General features: G+C 39.3%; 1 protein-coding gene and 1 long non-coding RNA gene across 9 annotated transcripts in view; both read right to left on the minus strand.

Annotated features, from left to right (window-relative positions):
* The window catches only part of PHF6 (PHD finger protein 6), a 54,965-nt gene extending 41,558 nt beyond the window's left edge, over positions 1-13,407 (minus strand). For 5 of the 8 annotated variants that reach the window (XM_081567071.1, XM_081567070.1, XM_081567069.1 and 2 more), the window contains exons 1-3: positions 13,281-13,407; positions 9,178-9,361; positions 8,842-8,943 (exon numbers count right to left, since the gene is read on the minus strand). In XM_081567071.1, coding sequence (XP_081423197.1) covers positions 8,842-8,943; positions 9,178-9,315 — 240 coding nt within the window. In that variant the 5' untranslated portion in view covers positions 9,316-9,361; positions 13,281-13,407. The remainder of the gene's footprint in view (positions 1-8,841; positions 8,944-9,177; positions 9,362-13,280) is intronic. The other 3 variants (XM_081567074.1, XM_081567073.1, XM_081567072.1) reach the window with 1 other exon arrangement.
* Positions 755-6,238, minus strand: LOC145536887 (uncharacterized). The gene is made up of 2 exons (XR_014076069.1): positions 4,300-6,238; positions 755-1,884 (listed from the first exon to the last, which is right to left on the minus strand). It is a non-coding gene; the product is annotated as an uncharacterized LOC145536887 (long non-coding RNA).
* Positions 13,408-19,883: the final 6,476 nt, after the last annotated feature.

Raw genomic sequence — 19,883 nt, forward strand, 5'->3', positions numbered from 1 at the left:
GCAGTTTCCCTTACACTGGTGTTTGTCACTTTGCTTTTTTCTTAATAACAGAAAACACTACCTGTAGTTATTAATAATAAAATAATTAGGTCTAAATGGAAAGCTAGAAAGCAAAACTGAACTCTTAAAGTTGTCTAAGTCATTTAAAAAATGACTTGATAGATTGGGACCTTAAATTCTCCAAGTGCTTCTAAAAAACAGGGCCACTGAAAAGTATTCTACTAGAGTGACAGACTAAATCTAAGCAGTTACTGAATAAATAATTTCAGAAGTCTTTTAGAAATCAGAGGGCAAGGAACTAATAAGTAAGCCTATCAAGCTCTTACTTAACCTAGTCTCTTGACCCTGCTCTCAATATCACATACCCCAACTCCATCCAACTTTATGAATCTTCATTATGAGGAATATAAATTCTCTTATTGGAGCTTTTGAGATTTGTTTTATTTATCTGAAAGATTCCGATTCAGCGTTTTTTGGAGCTCAGATCTTTATGTTTAAGCTCTTCTAAGATGTAGGTCTTACAGGCTGAGGGTACTCTAAAGTGCCACACCGCTTGCTATACTTAATCTATGAACACCAAAAATCCATGCTCAAATAAGTACCAAGACATCCCCCCCAAATCAGACATAGATTATTTTATATTATTGGTTGGGTTCTCTTCCATTACCACAAGTAATTACAAAATGACATAAATTTACAGTATTCTCAATTGCAAAGAAGTATTAAATGAAGGCAAAGGAGAAAAAAATTTGAATTTTTTTTTTTTATTTTATAAATTTATTTATTTTAGTTGGGGGCTAATTACTTTACAATATTGTAATAGTTTTTGCCATACATTGACATGAATCAGCCATGGGTTTACAAAAATTAATTTATTCACTAATAGCCAAAGACCTGATTTTCTCCATCATTAGACTTGAAGTTTCTCTTTGGCCTCACATTTATTCTCTTTAATCACCTCCAAAGTAAAACAAAGTTCATTTTTTAATAAATGACAAGTAAAACATCTGCACATTTAATCTGCATGCCATAATCTGAGCTTTGAAAATAATTCACATTTATACAAATACCTTCATGCTGCGTCTACACTTAGTTACACAGAGGACAATGAAGCCAGGGAAATCTTCTGGAAAAAATTTACCTGTTTTCTCCCAGAAATACTCCAAGGCAGGGATCCTGCAAGCCCAATTCAGCCCATCACCTGTCTTCACAAAGAAGGTCTTACTGGAACACAGTCACACTCACTTCTTTGGGTACTGTCTATAACTGCAACTGAAACAATATGGCTAGCAAAACCTTAAACATTAATTATCTAATCCTTTATACAAAGTGCCGCCAACCCCTGTCCTAAGGCAATGATCCATAACTGAGTGCTCGTCAAACATCATTTGGGAACCTTTTTCAACCCACCCACCCTCCTTTCTGATTGCTGGTTAAGTATCCCTGATTTAAGGATTTAGTAGCACCATTAAGTCACTGGGCATTTTGTGCTTCTTTGTATGTAGTAAGCAGTGGTAACATTCTATACACTTTGGGTGCTTCATTTTACCCTTACTGAATGCCAAATAAGCCACATACTCTAAATAGCTCTGGGGGTGATATATGTATAATTGTGGCTGATTTGCATTGTTGTATGGCAGAAACCAACACAACATTGTAAAGCAATTTTCTTCCAATTAAAAAATAAATTTTAAAAATAGCACTGGCATGCACTACTCTATACTTGTCAAAAGTACTTCCTCCTCCTTGAAACTCTTCCCTCTTTTGAGTTCTACAGTATCATTTTCCCAGTGGAACACACTTCAAATGTTACTCTCTCTGAAGTCTTCTGATTTCTCTGCTGCTGCTGCTGCTGCTGCTAAGTCGCTTCAGTCGTGTCCGACTCTGTGCGACCCCATAGACGGCAGCCCACCAGGCTCTGCCATCCCTGGGATTCTCCAGGCAAGAATACTGGAGTGGGTTGCCATTTCCTTCTCCAGTGCATGAAAGGGAAAAGTGAAAGTGAAGTCGCTCAGTCGTGTCCGACTCTCAGCGACCCCATGGACTGTAGCCTACCAGGCTCCTCGGTCCATGGGATTCTCCAGGCAAGAGTACTGGAGTGGGGTGCCATTGCCTTCTCCCTCAGGTAGAATTACTTATGGTCTTCTCTCCCAGATCCCCTGTGGCATTCTTCACATTCTAAGGCTAAAGTACATTTATTCATGATCACATACAAAGTGTCTAACGTTGTGCTTGGTACAAAGTAGGTGCTCAATTAAGTATCTGATAAATAGACAGACAGATGATTTCTAGACTCTAGATAGAGGCCTTGATAAATATAATGCCTAAGGAAAACAACAAAAATTTAACACCCTACTGGGAGAATGAAGGTTGAAGAAATATGGAAACACCCTTGTTTGAGGCATACACAGCTCTTCACAATCCTGAACAAATAAGCAACCTGATCTTTTCCTCTATATTTCTTTCATTCCTCTTCAAACAGCTAGAATTGCAAACAGCACTAAAACACTGATTAGCCAAAACAGGAATTTTATGCCTATACTCTTATCTCCGTGGTCGATTTACACCTAGCCCATTATTAAAGCTTCACGCTATTGTCCCACTGAAGCCCTTCCCTCCTTCAAATTCAGCCAACAATTAAGGAGTGCCCACTTACTAGAATACAACTGAGCACAAATGAGATGTCAAGCACTGTGCTAAGTGTTTTCCATGGATGCCCCAGCCCCCACCCCCACTTAATCCTATGCTGGACAAAAAGAATACAGTCTCTGCTCTCCCAGAGCTCACAACACAGTGGAGAAGAAAGGCTTGCGCACGTGTAACAAATACAATGCAGGGTGTTAAACCCTATGTCAGAGATGAAGGTTGAGTTGGACTCAAAAACCGAAGTTCTGAGAGGCAGCTAGGAGATGAATAACGTCAGTACATGCACAGCAGTGGGGGACAAGTTGAGGATATTCAGGAAACAGCTAGAATGAGATAGGGGATGAGATAAACAATGGAAATGGTGGGTTAAGTTATGACTTCTGAAGGGTAGATATTCTATAGGCAGAAAGGAATCAGTAAAGATTTGGAGTCAGGGAGTGAGTGATATTAGGTTATAAAGGTAGAGATCAAGTAATTACCAGCAGTACGCTAGAAGGATGGAAAGAGGAAGGCTGGCTATAGGGTCGCAATAAGAAAGAAGGCTGAGACATCCCAGAAATAGAACTGATGTGAGTGATATGGAAGAAGGAAGGTAAAGGATTCAGAAAGAGAATCGGGTTTCAGGGCAGGGAGATGATGAACAGTGGAATAGACAGGTTGAGTTTAAGATGCCTGCAGGACATCTAGGTACAGCAGACAAGTATGCTGCCATTATTGTATTTCATTTTCCACAATGACTTGTATATCACTTGTCTCCTGAAAAATCCTGCTTTGCCCTTCCCTTCCCTTCTTACCTGAGTTGAAATTCCTGTCTAACGTTTAAAAACCCTGCAATCATTCCACCTTTTTCAATTCTAATCCATTACTGCCAGTCTCAATGGCCCATTCTCATATAGTTAACCTATTTCATGGACTCATACTTCTTTTCCCTTTTAAATCTTACCATCTCTGGGAGGTAGTCTTAGCTACCTAAATTGGCATGACTCCTCCCACACAAAATAAAAAGGTGTTTCTATAAATTGTCATACTGCAGATTCATATATGCAGATGATATCTAGATTATGATCTCTCAAAACCAGACATCCTGTTTCTCTGCGGTGCCAAGCACTCAACTGGTAGTTAGTAAATAACAAAGTCAATATGTAGAATTGTAGAATTGGTCTTTTTATTTTCAGAGGCTACTAAAAATATCTTGCAGGTAACACAGACTCAGAATATTCTTAGATAGTATGTAGGCAGGATTTTTGTTCTAAAAACTAACAATGCTATTAACAGACTATATTAATAGGAGCCTGATAATGTCCTAAATTCAGTATTATTTCCATCTTTCTTAGAAAACTATTAAGCTTTACTTTTAAAATGTGATTTTGGGTTAGGGAGCTTAAAAAACAGTCTAGTATAGCCTAGTGATTAAGAGTTCTGGCTTTGGAGTTAACTGGCCCTGGATTCAAATTCTAGCTCTGCCACTTACCAGCTATATGATCATAGTCAGGTTACTTCTCTGAGCCTTGGGGTCCTAATCTATAAAGTGAGAATAAATACCTTGCTATCTCACAATATCCCTGTGAGGATTAAAAAGGATCATGTATTTAAAGTACTTAGCCCAGTCCCTGCTGCTACTGCTACTGCTAAGTCACTTCAGTCGTGTCCGACTCTGTGCGACCCCATAGACGGCAGCCCACCAGGCTCCACCGTCCCTGGGATTCTCCAGGCAAGAATACTGGAGTGGGTTGCCATTTCCTTCTCCAGTGCATGAAAGGGAAAAGTGAAAGTGAAGTTGCTCAGTCGTATCTGACTCTTAGTGACCCCATGGGCTGCAGCCCACCAGGCTCCTCCATCCAGGGATTCTCCAGGCAAGAGTACTGGAGTGGGATGCCATTGCCTTCTCTGACTATTAAACATAACTACCTCAAATTGAGCTTAAAGCAATTCTGTACTTATTATATAAGTGTTTTATATTTAAGAATGAAAGTAACATACTTTTCTATTTTTGTCAAGTGAAAACAGTCCCTAGCACATACTAAATGTTCAATAAATGTTAGCTATCTCTGGCTACTGAAAAAAAAAACAAGAAAAATGTTCAGAGGATTTCTCAAGACGTGAGAAAAATTTAGTTTAAAAAGAGGAACGTTTAGGAACGATCTGAGGATAGTCATCAAGTATACGAAGGACTTTTCATTCTTAACACAGGAAAAAAAATACTTCCCTTAATGGAAAGAGACAGACTTAGAATAAATGACTAAATTAAATGAGATATTTGATTTATATAGAAGGACGAATTTCTCAATTGTGAAGAGTGTTATATAATACTGGTCCTGTTTCAGCTTGCTTGGGTAGAATCACAATTTCTTAATATATTTAAACATAAGATAGACAAAAAAATCTGTTACATGGCTTGTAGGTAATCTTGCCTAAGAGGAAGGAAAATGAACTAAATGGCTTCTTAACCCCTTTTGGTCTTAAGAGTCCTTGATATATTTGACACAGGTACCAATTAAAACAGTTAATTATTTGATGTAGGTATCTTTTGGGGGGGGGGTGTTGGATTTTAGTTCCCTGACCAGGGCTCGAACCTGGGCCCAGCAGTGAAAGTGAGTTCTGATCACTGGGCTGCCAGGGAATTCCCCCATAGATACTCTTAACGATCTCACCACCTAGCTCCATTCATCAAGAGTATGTTCTTCAATATTCCTCCCAAGTATCTCCTTAAACAAAATGAAAACAGCAACAATAACTCATAATTTTACTTGGAAATTTGCATTTCTTGGCTAGATAGCTAGAGAATAAGAGTAAATGGTATAGATGTTGTATCTCCACACATGGATTCAACAGGAACTAGAAACCATTCTGGAAAAAAAATTGTCTTAATTGCAAAAAGACTTTCAAATTATAAAAGCCTTATATGCTGGCAAATGTCTTGATGTAAAAGAGATAAACATGTTGATGCAGAATGGCTTTTCTCTCCAATTCTTGTGGCTGACATGATAATCTTGGAAAATGGATGATGGCAGCAAGAACACAGAAACTAGCCACCTGTACCCCCTTCTTGTTTGTGGCTTCCCATCCTCTCAAGACTCTGACGCACCTGGCCACCTATATATTTTCACCTTACATCCCAGTCTCTTCTGTTTATGGTTTTCTTTGGGGCAAGCACAAGATACAGACTGGAACCTGCCTTAAAAGCACCTATGGACCAGCACTCTTGCTTTTCATTATTCTCAATGGGTATTGACCCACTTCTCACCTAGAAGTCTAGATGAACAAGAGCCAGGGCATACAGACTCACAAGATAAACTGCCTTAAAAAGTGAATTGTGCTTAGTTGCTCAGTTGTGTCCAACTCTTTGTGATCCCATGGACTGTAGTCCACCAGACTCCTCTGTCCATAGGGATTCTCCAATCAAGAATACTGGAGTAGGTTGCCATGCCTTCCTCCAGGGGATTCTGCCATATTGCAGGTGGATTCTTCACCATCTGAGCCACCAGAGAACCCCAAAAAGTCAATTAGGGAAGCTGATTATCTAGTTTTCATACAGTTTACCTACTTACATGAAACTCTTCACTTTTTGTCTTTCTGATTTATGCCCTTGTAATTGCTTACACAAATCTACACAGGGAAAAGTAAAGAAAAAAACCAAAATCTGGAATTTTGGTTACTTGATAATATTTCATGTACAAATGATATTATGGAAGGACCAAAACTAAGGGCTAAAAGGAGACTTAAAAATTATTTCAAAATTTAACATATAAATGCTACTCTAGTCCTAGGCCCTACGTAAATTATTTAAATTCTGACATTTTAAGAGAAGGAAAGGGAGCAAAATTATATACCTGGCTCAAAAGTTCTCTCCTTCTGCCACTATTACTCAAGGCTGGATGCCCACAGCCTCAAAATTTTGGCTACAAAACACCTTTCCTAAGGAACTTCCCTGGCAGTCCAGTGGCTAAGACTATGCTATATCACTGCCAAGGGAGCGGGTTCAATCCCTGGTCGGGGAGTGTCAAAAAAGAAAAGGAAAAAAAAACAAAAAACCTTCCCTAAGGTAACTCTTTACGTAGTTTATAGCACGTTTTAGTTATGCAACATCACTGTATAGCAAGCAGTGATACAGCATTATCCATTTATACTGCTGGTAAAAATACAAATAAGGTAATGACTTGTCTAAAGTTACATAATGTATCAGTGGCAGCTACTAACAAAACAGGCGTCATGAATTCTCAACCCAGTAGGCTTTTCATTAGCCTACAACAATATTAGCAGGATCTTATTATTACTTATGAACAATAACTACAACAGGGCTGCCATTTTTCAAGTCTTAACTATGTGCCAGGCACCATGCTAAGTCCTGTACAGTTTCTTTTTAATTCTCACAATATCCCTGGGAGGCAGGGACTATCGTTATCTCCATTAGGCAGGTGAAGAAAACACGGTGTAGAGAAGTAAATAACTTGTGCAGGGTCACCCAGCTAGATAGTAAGAGAGCTGAGATTCAAATCCCAGTCTGTTACTATAGCTTGTGGTCTTAACCTCCAGCACTGTTCTACCCCCTAGATCAAGGAATAAGCTTAGTTATTAATAACTCACTAGGGCAAAAAAAATTAACTCCCTACATCTTGCCATTAAAAATTAATCAAGACAATTCATAATAGTGAAATTTGTACAAAGTTCTGATGCTTTCTGCACAAAGGGGAAATTTTATCTAATTTAAATAAAGTAAATCTCCACTGAATTTAGCAATACTGATAGATGTATGTTACTGCTTCTTATAAAAATAGGCATCGCATTTGTTAGTAACACAGTAATATCAGGGACCAAAACTGCTCCTGTTCTGACTAGAGCAGCCGTGTAGAATAACAACAATGCTAACAAGTCAGGATGTAGACACGTTTTCCATGAATATTCATCATGCCAAGGAAAAAACAATGGGTGATAAGGGTTACAGTACAACTAGTTTCAAGTAAATAGTATTCTTTCTTCATATCCAAATTGGTTTTTAAGGACTAGGAAATAAAAACATACTGCTCCGGTTCTCAAAACTCAGCAAGCACAGTAACATGAAGAAATCTAAAACCACCAAATGAAAAAAAGATCACATTTTTTTTTTAAATGGAGCATTCTATTGTTATCTGCAGTATTGGGGATGGGAAAGATAAACATTGTCATGGTTAAGGTCTCACTGCAACAACAACAACAAAAATGTCTGACCTCTGAATTCCCATTTCTGCCTATAGTGACTCTAGAGTTTAAGACTATTTATCCTAAAAACAAATCTCAAATGTTCTCTTTGAACTTCTTCATACTGCTTTTATTATTAAACTATAAAAAACTGACTTTTCAAAATAGATTATTCCCTATATCAAAATGATAGCCCTCCTTCCTATCAGATTCTTTATGAAGTAGGAGATTACTCAGTGACTAAGGACATAGATATATGTTCTGCCAAACCCATCTTTAAAATAATGAAACACTTGATAGTGAAGTTACTGAAGGTACATTTACAGATTCAATAAAGAGCTCAGAAGAGAAAAATAACCATATAAGAAGAAATTGTTTCACTGTAAACCATAATGTATCAAATAGCACCTGAGACAATACTACTTTTCCACCAGAATAACATAGTATCTTGCCAAACTGGTTACTTGGTAGTGAAGGCAAATGCAGGAACATTACACTGGTGAAGTTTCAGAAAAACTGTAAAATTCACCAAAAGTTATCCAAAGTCATAAACACTGTGTTGTATAACTGAATCACAATAAAATATGCTATTCAGACACTGCTAACATTTTCTTGTTGAAAGGGTTCTGTCATCTTCATTTGTAATGATCACAATTACTTTATGGAAAGTAAAATCATTTCAGAATTTTAATTATGAAAATAAACTTGAATGATGACTTTAACATGAAACATTCAAATTAAGCAAACAGCTTGTTTCTAAGTGAACACAGCCCCCAAGAAGATTTTAATACTTTTTGGGAAAAAAAAGATAAATATACATATTGATTTACTCCTTTTTTGTTCATTGGCAGACAAGTTAAAACTAGCCTTGCAATTTGCTGGTTTGGGGGAAAAAAACAAGACTGCAATTTAAAAAAAATTGCACTCAGTTAATAAGGCAATACATTTTAAAATAAGCAATTTCCTCGTTAATGAGCTTAAAATAAGTTTTATTCTCAAGAGGCAGAAATGGCAACTTACCAGCTTCGTGCCTCTTTTAATTTCCTTTTGGACATCTTCAATAGAAAATCCACCAAGACTTTCGTTATCAGAGTGTGATGATACCAAAGCAGATGAGAAGAGCTATAAATTACATTTAAAAGAAATTAAGGCTCATATAAAAAGAAATTACAGTGAAACAGTGAATAAGATGCTAAATTTAAAAGGAAACATTAAAGTAAAAATGACACAACATTAGTGAGGAACCATTTCTTAGACGTCTAGCTGGTTTTGTTGTTGTTTTATTTAGTATTCAGGAATATTCATTGTTAAGATTCTCCTGGTTTCAGGTCTCTTAGTTGCTGCGAGCATACTTACCATGCACTTATGGTGTGCTGCCACCTTCTGGTTTTCAGATATTAGTAACTGTCCACATTCCTTGTCTCTATTTGACTTACAAAAGCCACATTTGCGCTGTCTTGTAGGCCCTTTTTTCTGTTCAACAGAGCTTGACATGATTTTTAAATTGCCTTTAGAATGCCACTTTATGCCTCAAGAAAAGCTACAGAGGATAAGAAGGGCAACAAAATGGTTAATTTGTTTTAAAAATCAATTTACACATTCATGTAAATGGTTTAATATTTGACCTAGGTTTTAATATATATAATTAAAAATAGCTATTAGTATAGACAAATTAACATTGAAACCTCCATAATTTTAAAAAGTGTACTATCTACGCATAAAGATAAATTAATGAAGTAACAGGGAAAAATCAAACTGCTCTCAAATTAAGGGACATGTGAAATAATTAGAACTACTTCTGCATGGATAAATAAAGCATGAACAATGTGTGATATTAAAATAGTCATCTGCTGACATAATTAATGAAAAACATTTTTCATGTATACCGGGGTGCCCCTTCAAGGAGACAAAGAATTATATATCTAAGAGCAGAGCAAAAACCACTGAGAACTACACAATATCCAGAGTGAACAGAACTCTTTAATTGCACAATTCTGTAAAGTTCACATATTGATAATCCAACAAATGAGAAATGAATTTTACATAACCATGACTTTGGAACACTTATTTTTAAAATTTGAGTTCTTTTCAAGTTTAAAAAAATCATTTATACATCTTTATTAGTTTTTGCTATTGTATTCCTTTTGCAAGTAAAGGAAAACTTAAGTTTTACAGCAGTCGATTAAAAAACATAGACTTTAAGAACCAATTATTTATAAAAACAACTATGTTATCTGACTCTGAGATTTACTCCAAAAGTCTGCTAATTATTAAAGTTACAAACTGACAGTGGTGTTCTACATGCAGTAACTTTCATACTTAAATTAGTAATACTGTATAAAGGATGGGAAATTTTTCTGAATGAGCCTTCAATTTAGTCAAAATTATAATTATAGGTACTATAGTCAAACAAAAAAGGGAAGAAAAGTTCTAACATGGAAGGTTTCAGATTTAGATCATCAGTCTCAACATGGATTCTTCAGAAGAACAAAAACAAATGTAAAATCAGTTATTTGAATTGTGCCGTTTTCCCAAATCAACAAAACTAAGCAGTTCAGGACCCAGGTTACCATAACACACATTACAATCAATAAAATCTCAAATTTTTATCTTAAAACTTACTAAATTCTTTCCATTCTTTCATGTATTTGAACCTCTTCATAAAATGCTGAAAAAATGGACTCACTAACACTACACCACTACACGGTGGCTTTCTGAGAAGCACTTGTTCACCAACAGAACAGCAGCAGCTGGATGCCAGCAAGGTGGTAGCTGCAAACCATTCAGTGCTTCACAATATAAAAACACAAATACTTCAAATTGAACATAAAGTCACAAAGAAACAGGCCTTCTCATTAATTTATATCTAGGTTTTTCTGTGTAAGGAAACTTCACAGGCCCTGACAGTCTCTGCATTGATGGGTTTAACAAACTCTTAATGCTATCAACAATTTTAAATACCTCCCTCTTTCAAATGGCATCGGATACTTTACAACAGTACTGTATTCACAGCACTGGCTATAAACTGTGAAACTGATTGAAAACAGGCAGCAAATACTTTTAGGATTAAAGAAAAAAAAAGAACATTACAGAGAAACAAAAGAAACAAAAGGGGAAGTGTGTTTGCATTTGCTCAGGCAAATATGTGTTCAGTTGCTTTATCAAGAATATAGCTGCCAACATCTTTAGAATTAAATATGCAAAACACCAAAATTCATAAATAGCACCAGAATTTGCTACTTGAGTTGTAAATTAGCTTTCTTTACTACTGTGCAATGAACAGTAAACACTCTGAAAGCACTGTAATGTATTCAGCATTTTTTCCAGTCATCCTTGGCCAGTTGAAAGGATGGTACCACTACGAATCCAATCTATACAGACATCTTAATGTGTAATTTCTGTACAACCCCAGCATAAGCTATAAAATCAGCTTAAGATAAATTCCTAGATTAGAAAATTACTCTTTATTCTTAAAATTAATTCTGAAAATGATGTCCCCAAAATTCTACTCATATTGAATTCTACCTCTTTCTGTTTATAAACAGATAAATGTCTCATCCTAATTTTGAGAAGCTACTTTACTACATATCAAAGACCCCAAAATCTAAAAGAGAAAAAAAGGTACACTTTATTTTGCATTCAAAAATATTCTAGTGTATCTTTTCTGTAATCAGTTTAAATATAATTTGTTAAGTGAACAGAAACGCACACAAAAGTGCACCAAACCAATTAAAAACTTTCCCCAACGTGCAATGACTAAATGGATTTTTCCACTAAAATTCAAATAATGCATCTGTGCATATCTTGCTAATTTTTTTTTTACAACCTCCTTGTAAAACATGAAGTGGAGAACATCATGGAAACAATGACTCCTAGCAAAAAATGTCTTTATCATAAAAATATAGATTTTTATCTAATGCTGTCACATTCGTGGTTTCTACTTAAGGAGAAAAAGGGCATCCCAAGGACCAATATTAAGTTCATAATGATCCATACAATATATGGCATTTTAATTCTAGTCTAAAAGGTTTTTCCGGGCATGCAGAGATCAAACTTTGATGCTTTCGCCCAACAATGAAACCTTTTCCTTAAAAGAAATACAGCATTATGAATAATGTTATAAAGCAGAAATAAACAGGCAAAGATACCAGACTGAGAAACATTGTCTGAAAAAGTAGAAAAGCCTGATTAGTTACGCTGAAGCAATCAGTGCATTTCTGATTTTCTAAGATGCTGTAAAGCACCAAGGTGGCAATAACCTGAAACATCAAGGAGAGTCTTCAAGAACCAACTCGAGAGCTCATTCAATGTCTGGTATCTGAAAGACCATTTTCATAGAAAAACAAAACAAAAACTGCAGTTCCGGAAGATCAAACAATTCCACACGCAAGCAAGTTGAAATATACAGATCAAAATATATATAAACATGATCCAAGAAGCAGTATTTCTCTCAGTTACACTGGAGAGAATTTAACGAGTAAGAGACGAACCGGAAGGGCACCTGAATTTGGTTGCACGATATTATTACATGCTTCGCACTGTTTTTGCGGTTATTCAAAAGGAAACTGAAGGAATTTTCCAGTTGTTTCAAACCCAAGGGTAGAGAAAGAATTTGAACTGTATGAAGAAGACCTGATATTACGTAGTAAGCCGATGAAAAGAAAAGGCATTTCAAAAATAAAGGCTTTTTCAACTTCCACGCAGAATATCGAAACGAAGAAATTTCAAAAGAATGCCGAGCTGCTCGTCCATATAATAAAGGATGGTACACAGAACGTACCGGATCCTCTCCGTTATTTATTCCTCAATACACACTAGACTCCAAGATCTCCCTCTAATCAAGCGCTAGATAAACTCGCAAAACTATCTTCCACTAAAACACTTGAGCAGGTTCCTTTCGGTCGTGAAGTCAGGGTCCCCTAATTGTCCTTTTCCAATCCTCCCGGATCCAGGAAAAGATCACCCTACCACTTTCTTGAACCCTCCTCCTCCCAGGAGTTCGCCCTCTAATAGTCTCCGTTTCGTATCTCAGTTTCACCCCCAATTCCCCCCACCCCGGAGTTTTTCCTCATTCCGAAAGGCTAACCTTCTTGTCATCCTAACAATTTTTCCTCTCACTCTTCCCAAACTGGGAGTCCCCCTCCTCCCCAAATACGTCCTAAGCGATGGTTAAGACTAAAAATTCCCTCTATTTTGTCCTCCTTAAACGTTGCGCCCCCTCCCCCGAAGTCTAGGCTTAAGCCTAACGTCTCCCTCCGCTCCTCCGAAGCACTTTTCTCAGCAGCCGCTTTGCCCAGCGCCTTCAATGAGTGGCGCTTCTGGGGTCCCTGACAATAAAGCGAGACCACCAAGAGTCCCCCTTAACAACGGGCAGGGGCGGCGGCCTGGCCACCGCCATCCTCCTTGTCTTTCCCCGCTGGGCAGAGAACGGGGGGCCCCAGGGTGCCGTGGGGACTCACCGGCGGGGCCCAGAGGCGAAGGGAAGGGGAGAAGCGCCAATAAGGGGGAAGAGAAAGAAGTCGATCTCGGTTCTCCGGCAGCGCCTGGGAGCGGGGCTCTGTCGCCGGAGGTTGTTTCCTTTCATTCGAGGAGAGACGGGCTCGCGGAGCGCCCTTACGTCGCCCCCCTCGCACGCAACGACACACTCAGCGTTAATACGTCTCGAGCGCGCCGCGGGCCCTGATTGGCCGCAGAGAGGACAGCTGAAGCCGCCCAGCCAGGACGCATGTGTAGAAGCCACCCCCAGGATGGATCCGGGCAGCAGGCCCCACCTCCTGCTCGCGCGCGTACCTTCTATTCTCCGGTCCACCGCTCAGCCAAGTGTTTGGGGGCAGGATCCTAGGAGATGGAGAAAGAGATTCAAAGATATCGCTGTGGGTTGGGCGGAGAACGGACTGGGCTGGGACTAGAAACCGTTGGCCAGGGGCCCTGGGTAACCAGTTTTCAACAGTGATTCAAGTGGGTAGGCCTTATCCCTTGCACTTGTTCACTGAGGCCTTTTCACATCCATTATTTCATTGTACTCTCGTGGCATCTCTTTTAGGTCCTCCATTCTGTCGTTTTACTGCCAGGAAAAACTGAGAAGCTGGTCGTGGAGTCAGTCTGCCTGGATTTCAGTCTGTGGGCGAATCATGTTTCACCTCTGTGCCTTAAATTTGTGTGTATCTTTAAAATGGAGATAAAAATAGTAGCTCACGGGTTTATTGTGAGGTAGAAATGAGATAATGCCAGTAAACCGTGTATTAGCATCCCTGACGTATACCAGGCCCTGTATAAGTTCTGAGATTTTCACAATCAGAAAAGATAAGTGATTTTCTTCATAATTTGCACAGGTAAACCCGACACCTAAACTGAGCAGTTTCCTCTTTAACCGTATGAAGCCAGACTGCGTGGGTTTGAATCTCAGCTCCCCCCACTAATAGTTCAGTGACCTTGAGCACGTTGTATTACCTGTGTCCCTCAGTTTCGAGACATCGAAAATGGAGATCACAGTGGTATCCATCTCATAGGGTTGTTAAGAGAAATGGATTGGTATATGTAAATCACATAGAATAATGCTTGCGCACATAGTATGCCATAAGGGTCAGCTTTTGTTATTTTTCTCCTGGGCTCACAGACTGCTAACTAGTGGTTTAAAAGAACAACAACAACAACAAAAAGCCCTAATAAACCGATGAAAATTTAAAGATGTCCTTCAAGTAGCTATTTTTCCCGTCTAAAAAAAAAGAGGGGAGCAGTGTATTTCCATCGTTTTGATCCACTACCGTTTCAATGCTGTTTCACCATGTTTTTTTTTTCCGACTGCAATGGCAGCATTCAGTTGTAATCCTCAACAGTAACTGCGTTTTGACGTAATGTTGTATCCCGTTTGAAAGTGTTAATCGCACAGTCCTGTCTGACTCTTTGGGATCGCATGGACTTAACACCTGTCAAGCTCCTCTGTTCATGGGATTTTACAGGCAAGAATACTGGAGTGGGTTGCCATTTTCTTCTCCAGGGGATCTTCCTGACCCAGGAATCAAACCCATGTTTCCTGCGTTGCAGGCAGATTCTTTACCCGCTGAACATATACCTAATAAGGGTAGACAAAGCAGGACCCTTTGCCCTTTCATGCAGGCCCTGTACCCTTGAAAGGGAGAGACTAGAGATTTACATAAGATCCAGAATGTGTATTCCAAATGTTTACAGTCTGCTTGAAAACAGGTTCCCCCTCCCCCCTCCCCAGCATCGTTTTCCACCAGCTTCACACACTTACTGATGTGAGGATGAGACTGATGATTGTGTAAGTGACAAAATGTAGTGCCTGTGCAGTATGTCATCATTTTAGATTTCCTCACAAGTCCCCGTATTTTGCTCTCTTTTATTCATTCTCTCATCCATGCATTCCTTCTAACACAATTTGAGTAAACATCTGCACAGCTACTAAGTTCCAAACACAAGAAGAGACATGCTGCCGCTGCTGCCAAGTCGCTTCAGTCGTGTGCGACTCTGTGCGACCCCATAGACGGCAGCCCACCAGGCTCTGCCATCCCTGGGATTCTCCAGGCAAGAATACTGGAGTGGGTTGCCATTTCCTTCTCCAGTGCATGAAAGGGAAAAGTGAAAGTGAAGTCGCTCAGTCATGTCCGACTCTTAGCGACCCCATGGACTGTAGCCTACCAGGCTCCTCCATCCATGGGATTTTCCAGGCAAGAGTACTGGAGTGGGGTGCCATTGCCTTCTCCGAAGAAGAGACATAGATCAACTCAATCCCTGACGTTGAACTCATGGTCTAAAAAGGGAGACAGACAAGCAAACAAAAACATTATGATGTGAAATATGCTATATTAGGTGTGTGCCTGGTACAGACATCCTCTATTATGTACAAAGTACCATGCTAGGGTACAACGCAACTGTGAATAAGACACAGTCTTTGCCCTCAACTCTTTACAGTGTAACAAGGTTAAGATGAATAGCTGCGATAGGGGATAGACTATAGCAAGTGACTTTACAGTGGAAAGGAAGTACAGGGAGAGTCCAGGAGAAGAAGAGATCAGTGACCCTAGTTAGTTTCAGGTCCCAGGTCTGGTAACTAGTTCAAGTTAGCCTGACTGATAGATGCAGCCTGTTATTTCAAGGGCTACAGAAAGGAGTCAGATGGTGATAACTTGCTCTTAACAATGCCTGAGGATGGAACATCGGCTCTCTTAATGTCTTACTGATTCACCAGCACACTCCCACCCGCTTTTTCTTCAGGCTCTAGGTCTGGTTTTTTGTACCTGATTCTCAGCAAAGTCTTTAGTCCTGAATAAGTCCTGACTTATTTAGTGTAGGGCCATCTGAGCTACGCTACTTTATCTTGTACACCCATCCTCTCTGGCTTCCTTCAAGATGCAGAGACAGAATTGTCCTTCCTGCTTTTTAAAGTTAAAGCTGTAGTTTTAATCACATTGTTTCTGTACTCTGGAGGAACTGATTCCCTACTTATTTTTTGCTTCAGCAGCATCAGTTGCCCTGCTCTCATTTACCTGCACTGCCAGACTCTACCTTCACTGATAGACTGTGTTATTTCCCTCAAATTGCTCTCCCATCACACATTAAGCAGGCATTTGCAGATATTTTCTGTATGCCAGGTATTATGCCAGACATTGCATGTTTGGAAAGGAGTAAGACACAGCTCCTGCCTTCAAGGAATTCTCAGTCTAATGAGATAGACAGAATTTCAGTGCAATAGTGAAATGCTACAATAGAATTACATACCTCCAAGATTTATGGACTCTGTCCAGTGGAGCAGGAAATACATCCCTGAAGAGGAAATGTTTTGAGTTGAGTCTTAAAAGACAGGTCCTGGTCTAGAAAACTCTGGATCCCATCTTCATGACTCTTCTGTCTTCATTCTTTACATCTTTGTTACATTTGACTCTTTAGGCCATTTACTTGTTCTGAAACTTTCACCTTCTTTGTCTTGTAACATGGACTCTGACTCTGGCTTTCTGGCTGTTATTTCAGTCTCTTTTGTAGGTTTCCCTTCTTCTCTTTTTAAATGCAGGCTTCTCCCTATACAGAATCCTATACCCTCCCCTGTTCTACTGTTCTATAAGCCCGTGTGTGTGCTATGTTGCTTCTCTCGTGTCCAACTCTTTGCAACCCTATGGATTGTAGCCCACCAGCCTTCTCTGTCCCATGGGATTCTCCAGGCAGGAATACTGGAGTGGGTTGCCATTTCCCTCTCCAGGGGATCTTCCCAACCCAGGGATCGAACCTGCGTCTTTTATGTCTCCTGTACTGGCAGGCAGGTTCTTTACCACTAGCACCACCTGGGTTGAACCCAGGTCTCCCGCATTGCAGGCAGATTCTTTACCAGCTGAGCCACAAGGGAATCCCAAGAATACTGGAGTGGGTAGCCTATCCCTTCTCCAGTGAATCTTCCCAACCCAGGAATTGAACTGGGGTCTCATGCATTGCAGGCAGATTCTTTACCATCTGAGCTATCAAGGAAGCCCTCTATCAGCCCAGCCAATCTTAAACTTTGGAGGTGAGAATTACCCGAGGAATTTGTTAAAAATGCAGAATTTTTGGCAACCCTCCTCTGAGGATTCTGAAGGTTTGGGTCCAGGAATCTGTGTGCTTAAACTGGCCAGATAGTCTGATGTGGTTATGCTGGGAATCACACATAAGAAACTTCCCTGCTTTCTTTTTTTGTAGAACAGATACAGTCTCTTGACTTTTGCTACCCTGTAAACAACCATTTAGCAACTGCGCTTGCTCTGCTTAGATCAGCCCTGTCCTTGAGCTTAAATCATTAAGTCCAGTACAAGCAAATTCATCCTCTCCAGCAACTACAAAGTACTTTTTCTTCCGTCTTCAGTTTTTTTTGTGTAAGATACCACTAGCATTTCTGCTCCTGCCTGAACCAAAGGCTAAATTCACCTAGTGCCATGACCTCCCTTCTAGCCGTAATCAACACCAGTGGATTATGCATTCATTCATTAAGTACCTATTGATTACCTACTATATTGTTAGATAAATATGGACATGGTCCATTTGGGTCGAGTGGGGGAGACAGACAGTAATCAATTAATCACATAAACCAATGTAAAATTATAATCATGACAAATTTTGCACAACTTGTTCAAAAAGAAGCAAATGTCCCTTATATGAAACTGAAGTCCATTTGCATTTTGTATATTTGATACATTTTTTTTATTCTTCATTTTTAAAGTGGATGGATTAAGCATTTTAAATGTTTCTGTGGAAAAAAACGATGCTATGTATTTGTGTGAGATGCTGCATAAGAGTCAGAAGACCTGAGTTTGAATTGCTGGCCTGCCACTAACTAGGAGAGTTACCTCAGGTTATTCATTTGGCTTTGTTTCCACATCAGTCAGATGAGATTACTGTTACTTGAAAAATTGATTGCAGGTCACTTGCGAGATTTCTGTTACTTGCAAGGACAGATAATGAGGTACATGAATGTTCTTGCCCAATAAATATGAAGGACAATTTTGTATCCCTGAACTGCCGTATCATCTGCTTGACCTACCTGCTAACGTAGGCTCCCAGCATTTGGCCGCTATACTCTTCTACTTAGTTTTTGTTGTTGTTGTTGTTTCAACTTCCACTTAGTGTGTTGATGAGCCTTTATAATATTGTTAACTCTCTCCACCCTATGGAGCTATTCTGGTACCTAAGTGAGGAGATGGGGACCTTGAGGGAATTTGTATAGATCTCTTTCCCTAGTTTAGCAGTTTGAAGCTGAATGTGGAGAATGGGCAATGGAAAAGAGAGCAGAAAATGGAGAATGGGAAAGAGACTGTAATGAAGAACAGGAAGAAGTGAAATTGGAATGGGATGACATCATCTCAAAAGTTTGTTAATAATACAGCAGCCCAAGCCCCTACCCCAATAATTCTGGCATAGGTATGAAATGAGGCCCAGCAACTATATTTTTAGCAAGCTCCCCAGGTAAAAAACTGTGATAGATACAAAAGTTTGAGAATGACTGGCCTGTAGCCATCAAGATGAAAGGAAGAAAAAAAAAACCTATCACTTGGGCAATTCATCAGTTTCACTTGACTCCCCAAGAGATTTCATTCTGATAAATATCATTCTTAGACATAGATGTTAGTGAGGACGTGCTTATAACTGGCTTTGCCATTGGGTCCCAGGTGATCTTGAACAACGTGGTTCTCTGGCCCTATTTTGGCTGTTGGCTAAATAGCATGATCAGACAAGTCTACACTAATCTCACATATTATAATAATGTTTTAAAACCAGAAGAATTGTACGTGAATAAGATTTGTGGAGAGCTAATATTCACAATGAGATATAGTCTGAGCCAGGAGACAAAAACCAAATGATCTGGACAAAAATTCTGGTTTCAGGTTAACTTTTCAGTGCCTTAGTTTCCTCATCTGTACACTGAAGATGATGGAAGTGCCTGTCTCAAGGATGTTTTTTAGGATGGCTGGAGATAATCCACATATAGCATCTGGCACAGTTCCTGGCCCACAGAGCTCAATAAACACTTAATGAGCAGCTATAGTTGTCTTCAGTTTTTCTGATAAGTGGAATGGAGAGACAAAAGGCTTTTGTTTCTTTCTGCTGTATTTGCTTCCTACAACTCCTTTGACAGCTTTCTTGGACTTGCTAGGACCTAGGAGCCTTCAAACTCTGGTTCAGTTGTCAGCCCTTAGCTTCCCAAAGCTTTAATTACCCTGCCACTGGGCGAAGCTCCCATCCTCTGTTTCCAAAGCATCCTGGCCAGACCTTGATCTTGTCATTTTCCACCTTGTATTGGAGTTATTCGTACTTCTGTCTCTCCCACTAGACAGTGAGCTCTTCGGGAGAACAGGCCATGTCCTATTCATTTTTCTACCCTTTTCACCTAACACAGTGCTTGCCCCATAAATGTTTGCTGAACTTTCTCAGAGGAACATGCTAGGGAGCCAATGGTTACTACTTTTGGAAGACTTTTTCCTGTCTGAGACTGCTGTCTTTATTATTTTATTTATTTATTTGGCTGCACTGTGTCTTAGTTGGGGCATGCAGATCTTTAGTTGTGACATGTGGGATCTAGCTCC

This window comes from Giraffa tippelskirchi, chromosome X (assembly GCF_054371585.1).
Source record: "Giraffa tippelskirchi isolate mGirTip1 chromosome X, T2T-mGirTip1v1.2.pri, whole genome shotgun sequence".
In the NCBI taxonomy this organism is placed as follows: domain Eukaryota; kingdom Metazoa; phylum Chordata; class Mammalia; order Artiodactyla; family Giraffidae; genus Giraffa; species Giraffa tippelskirchi.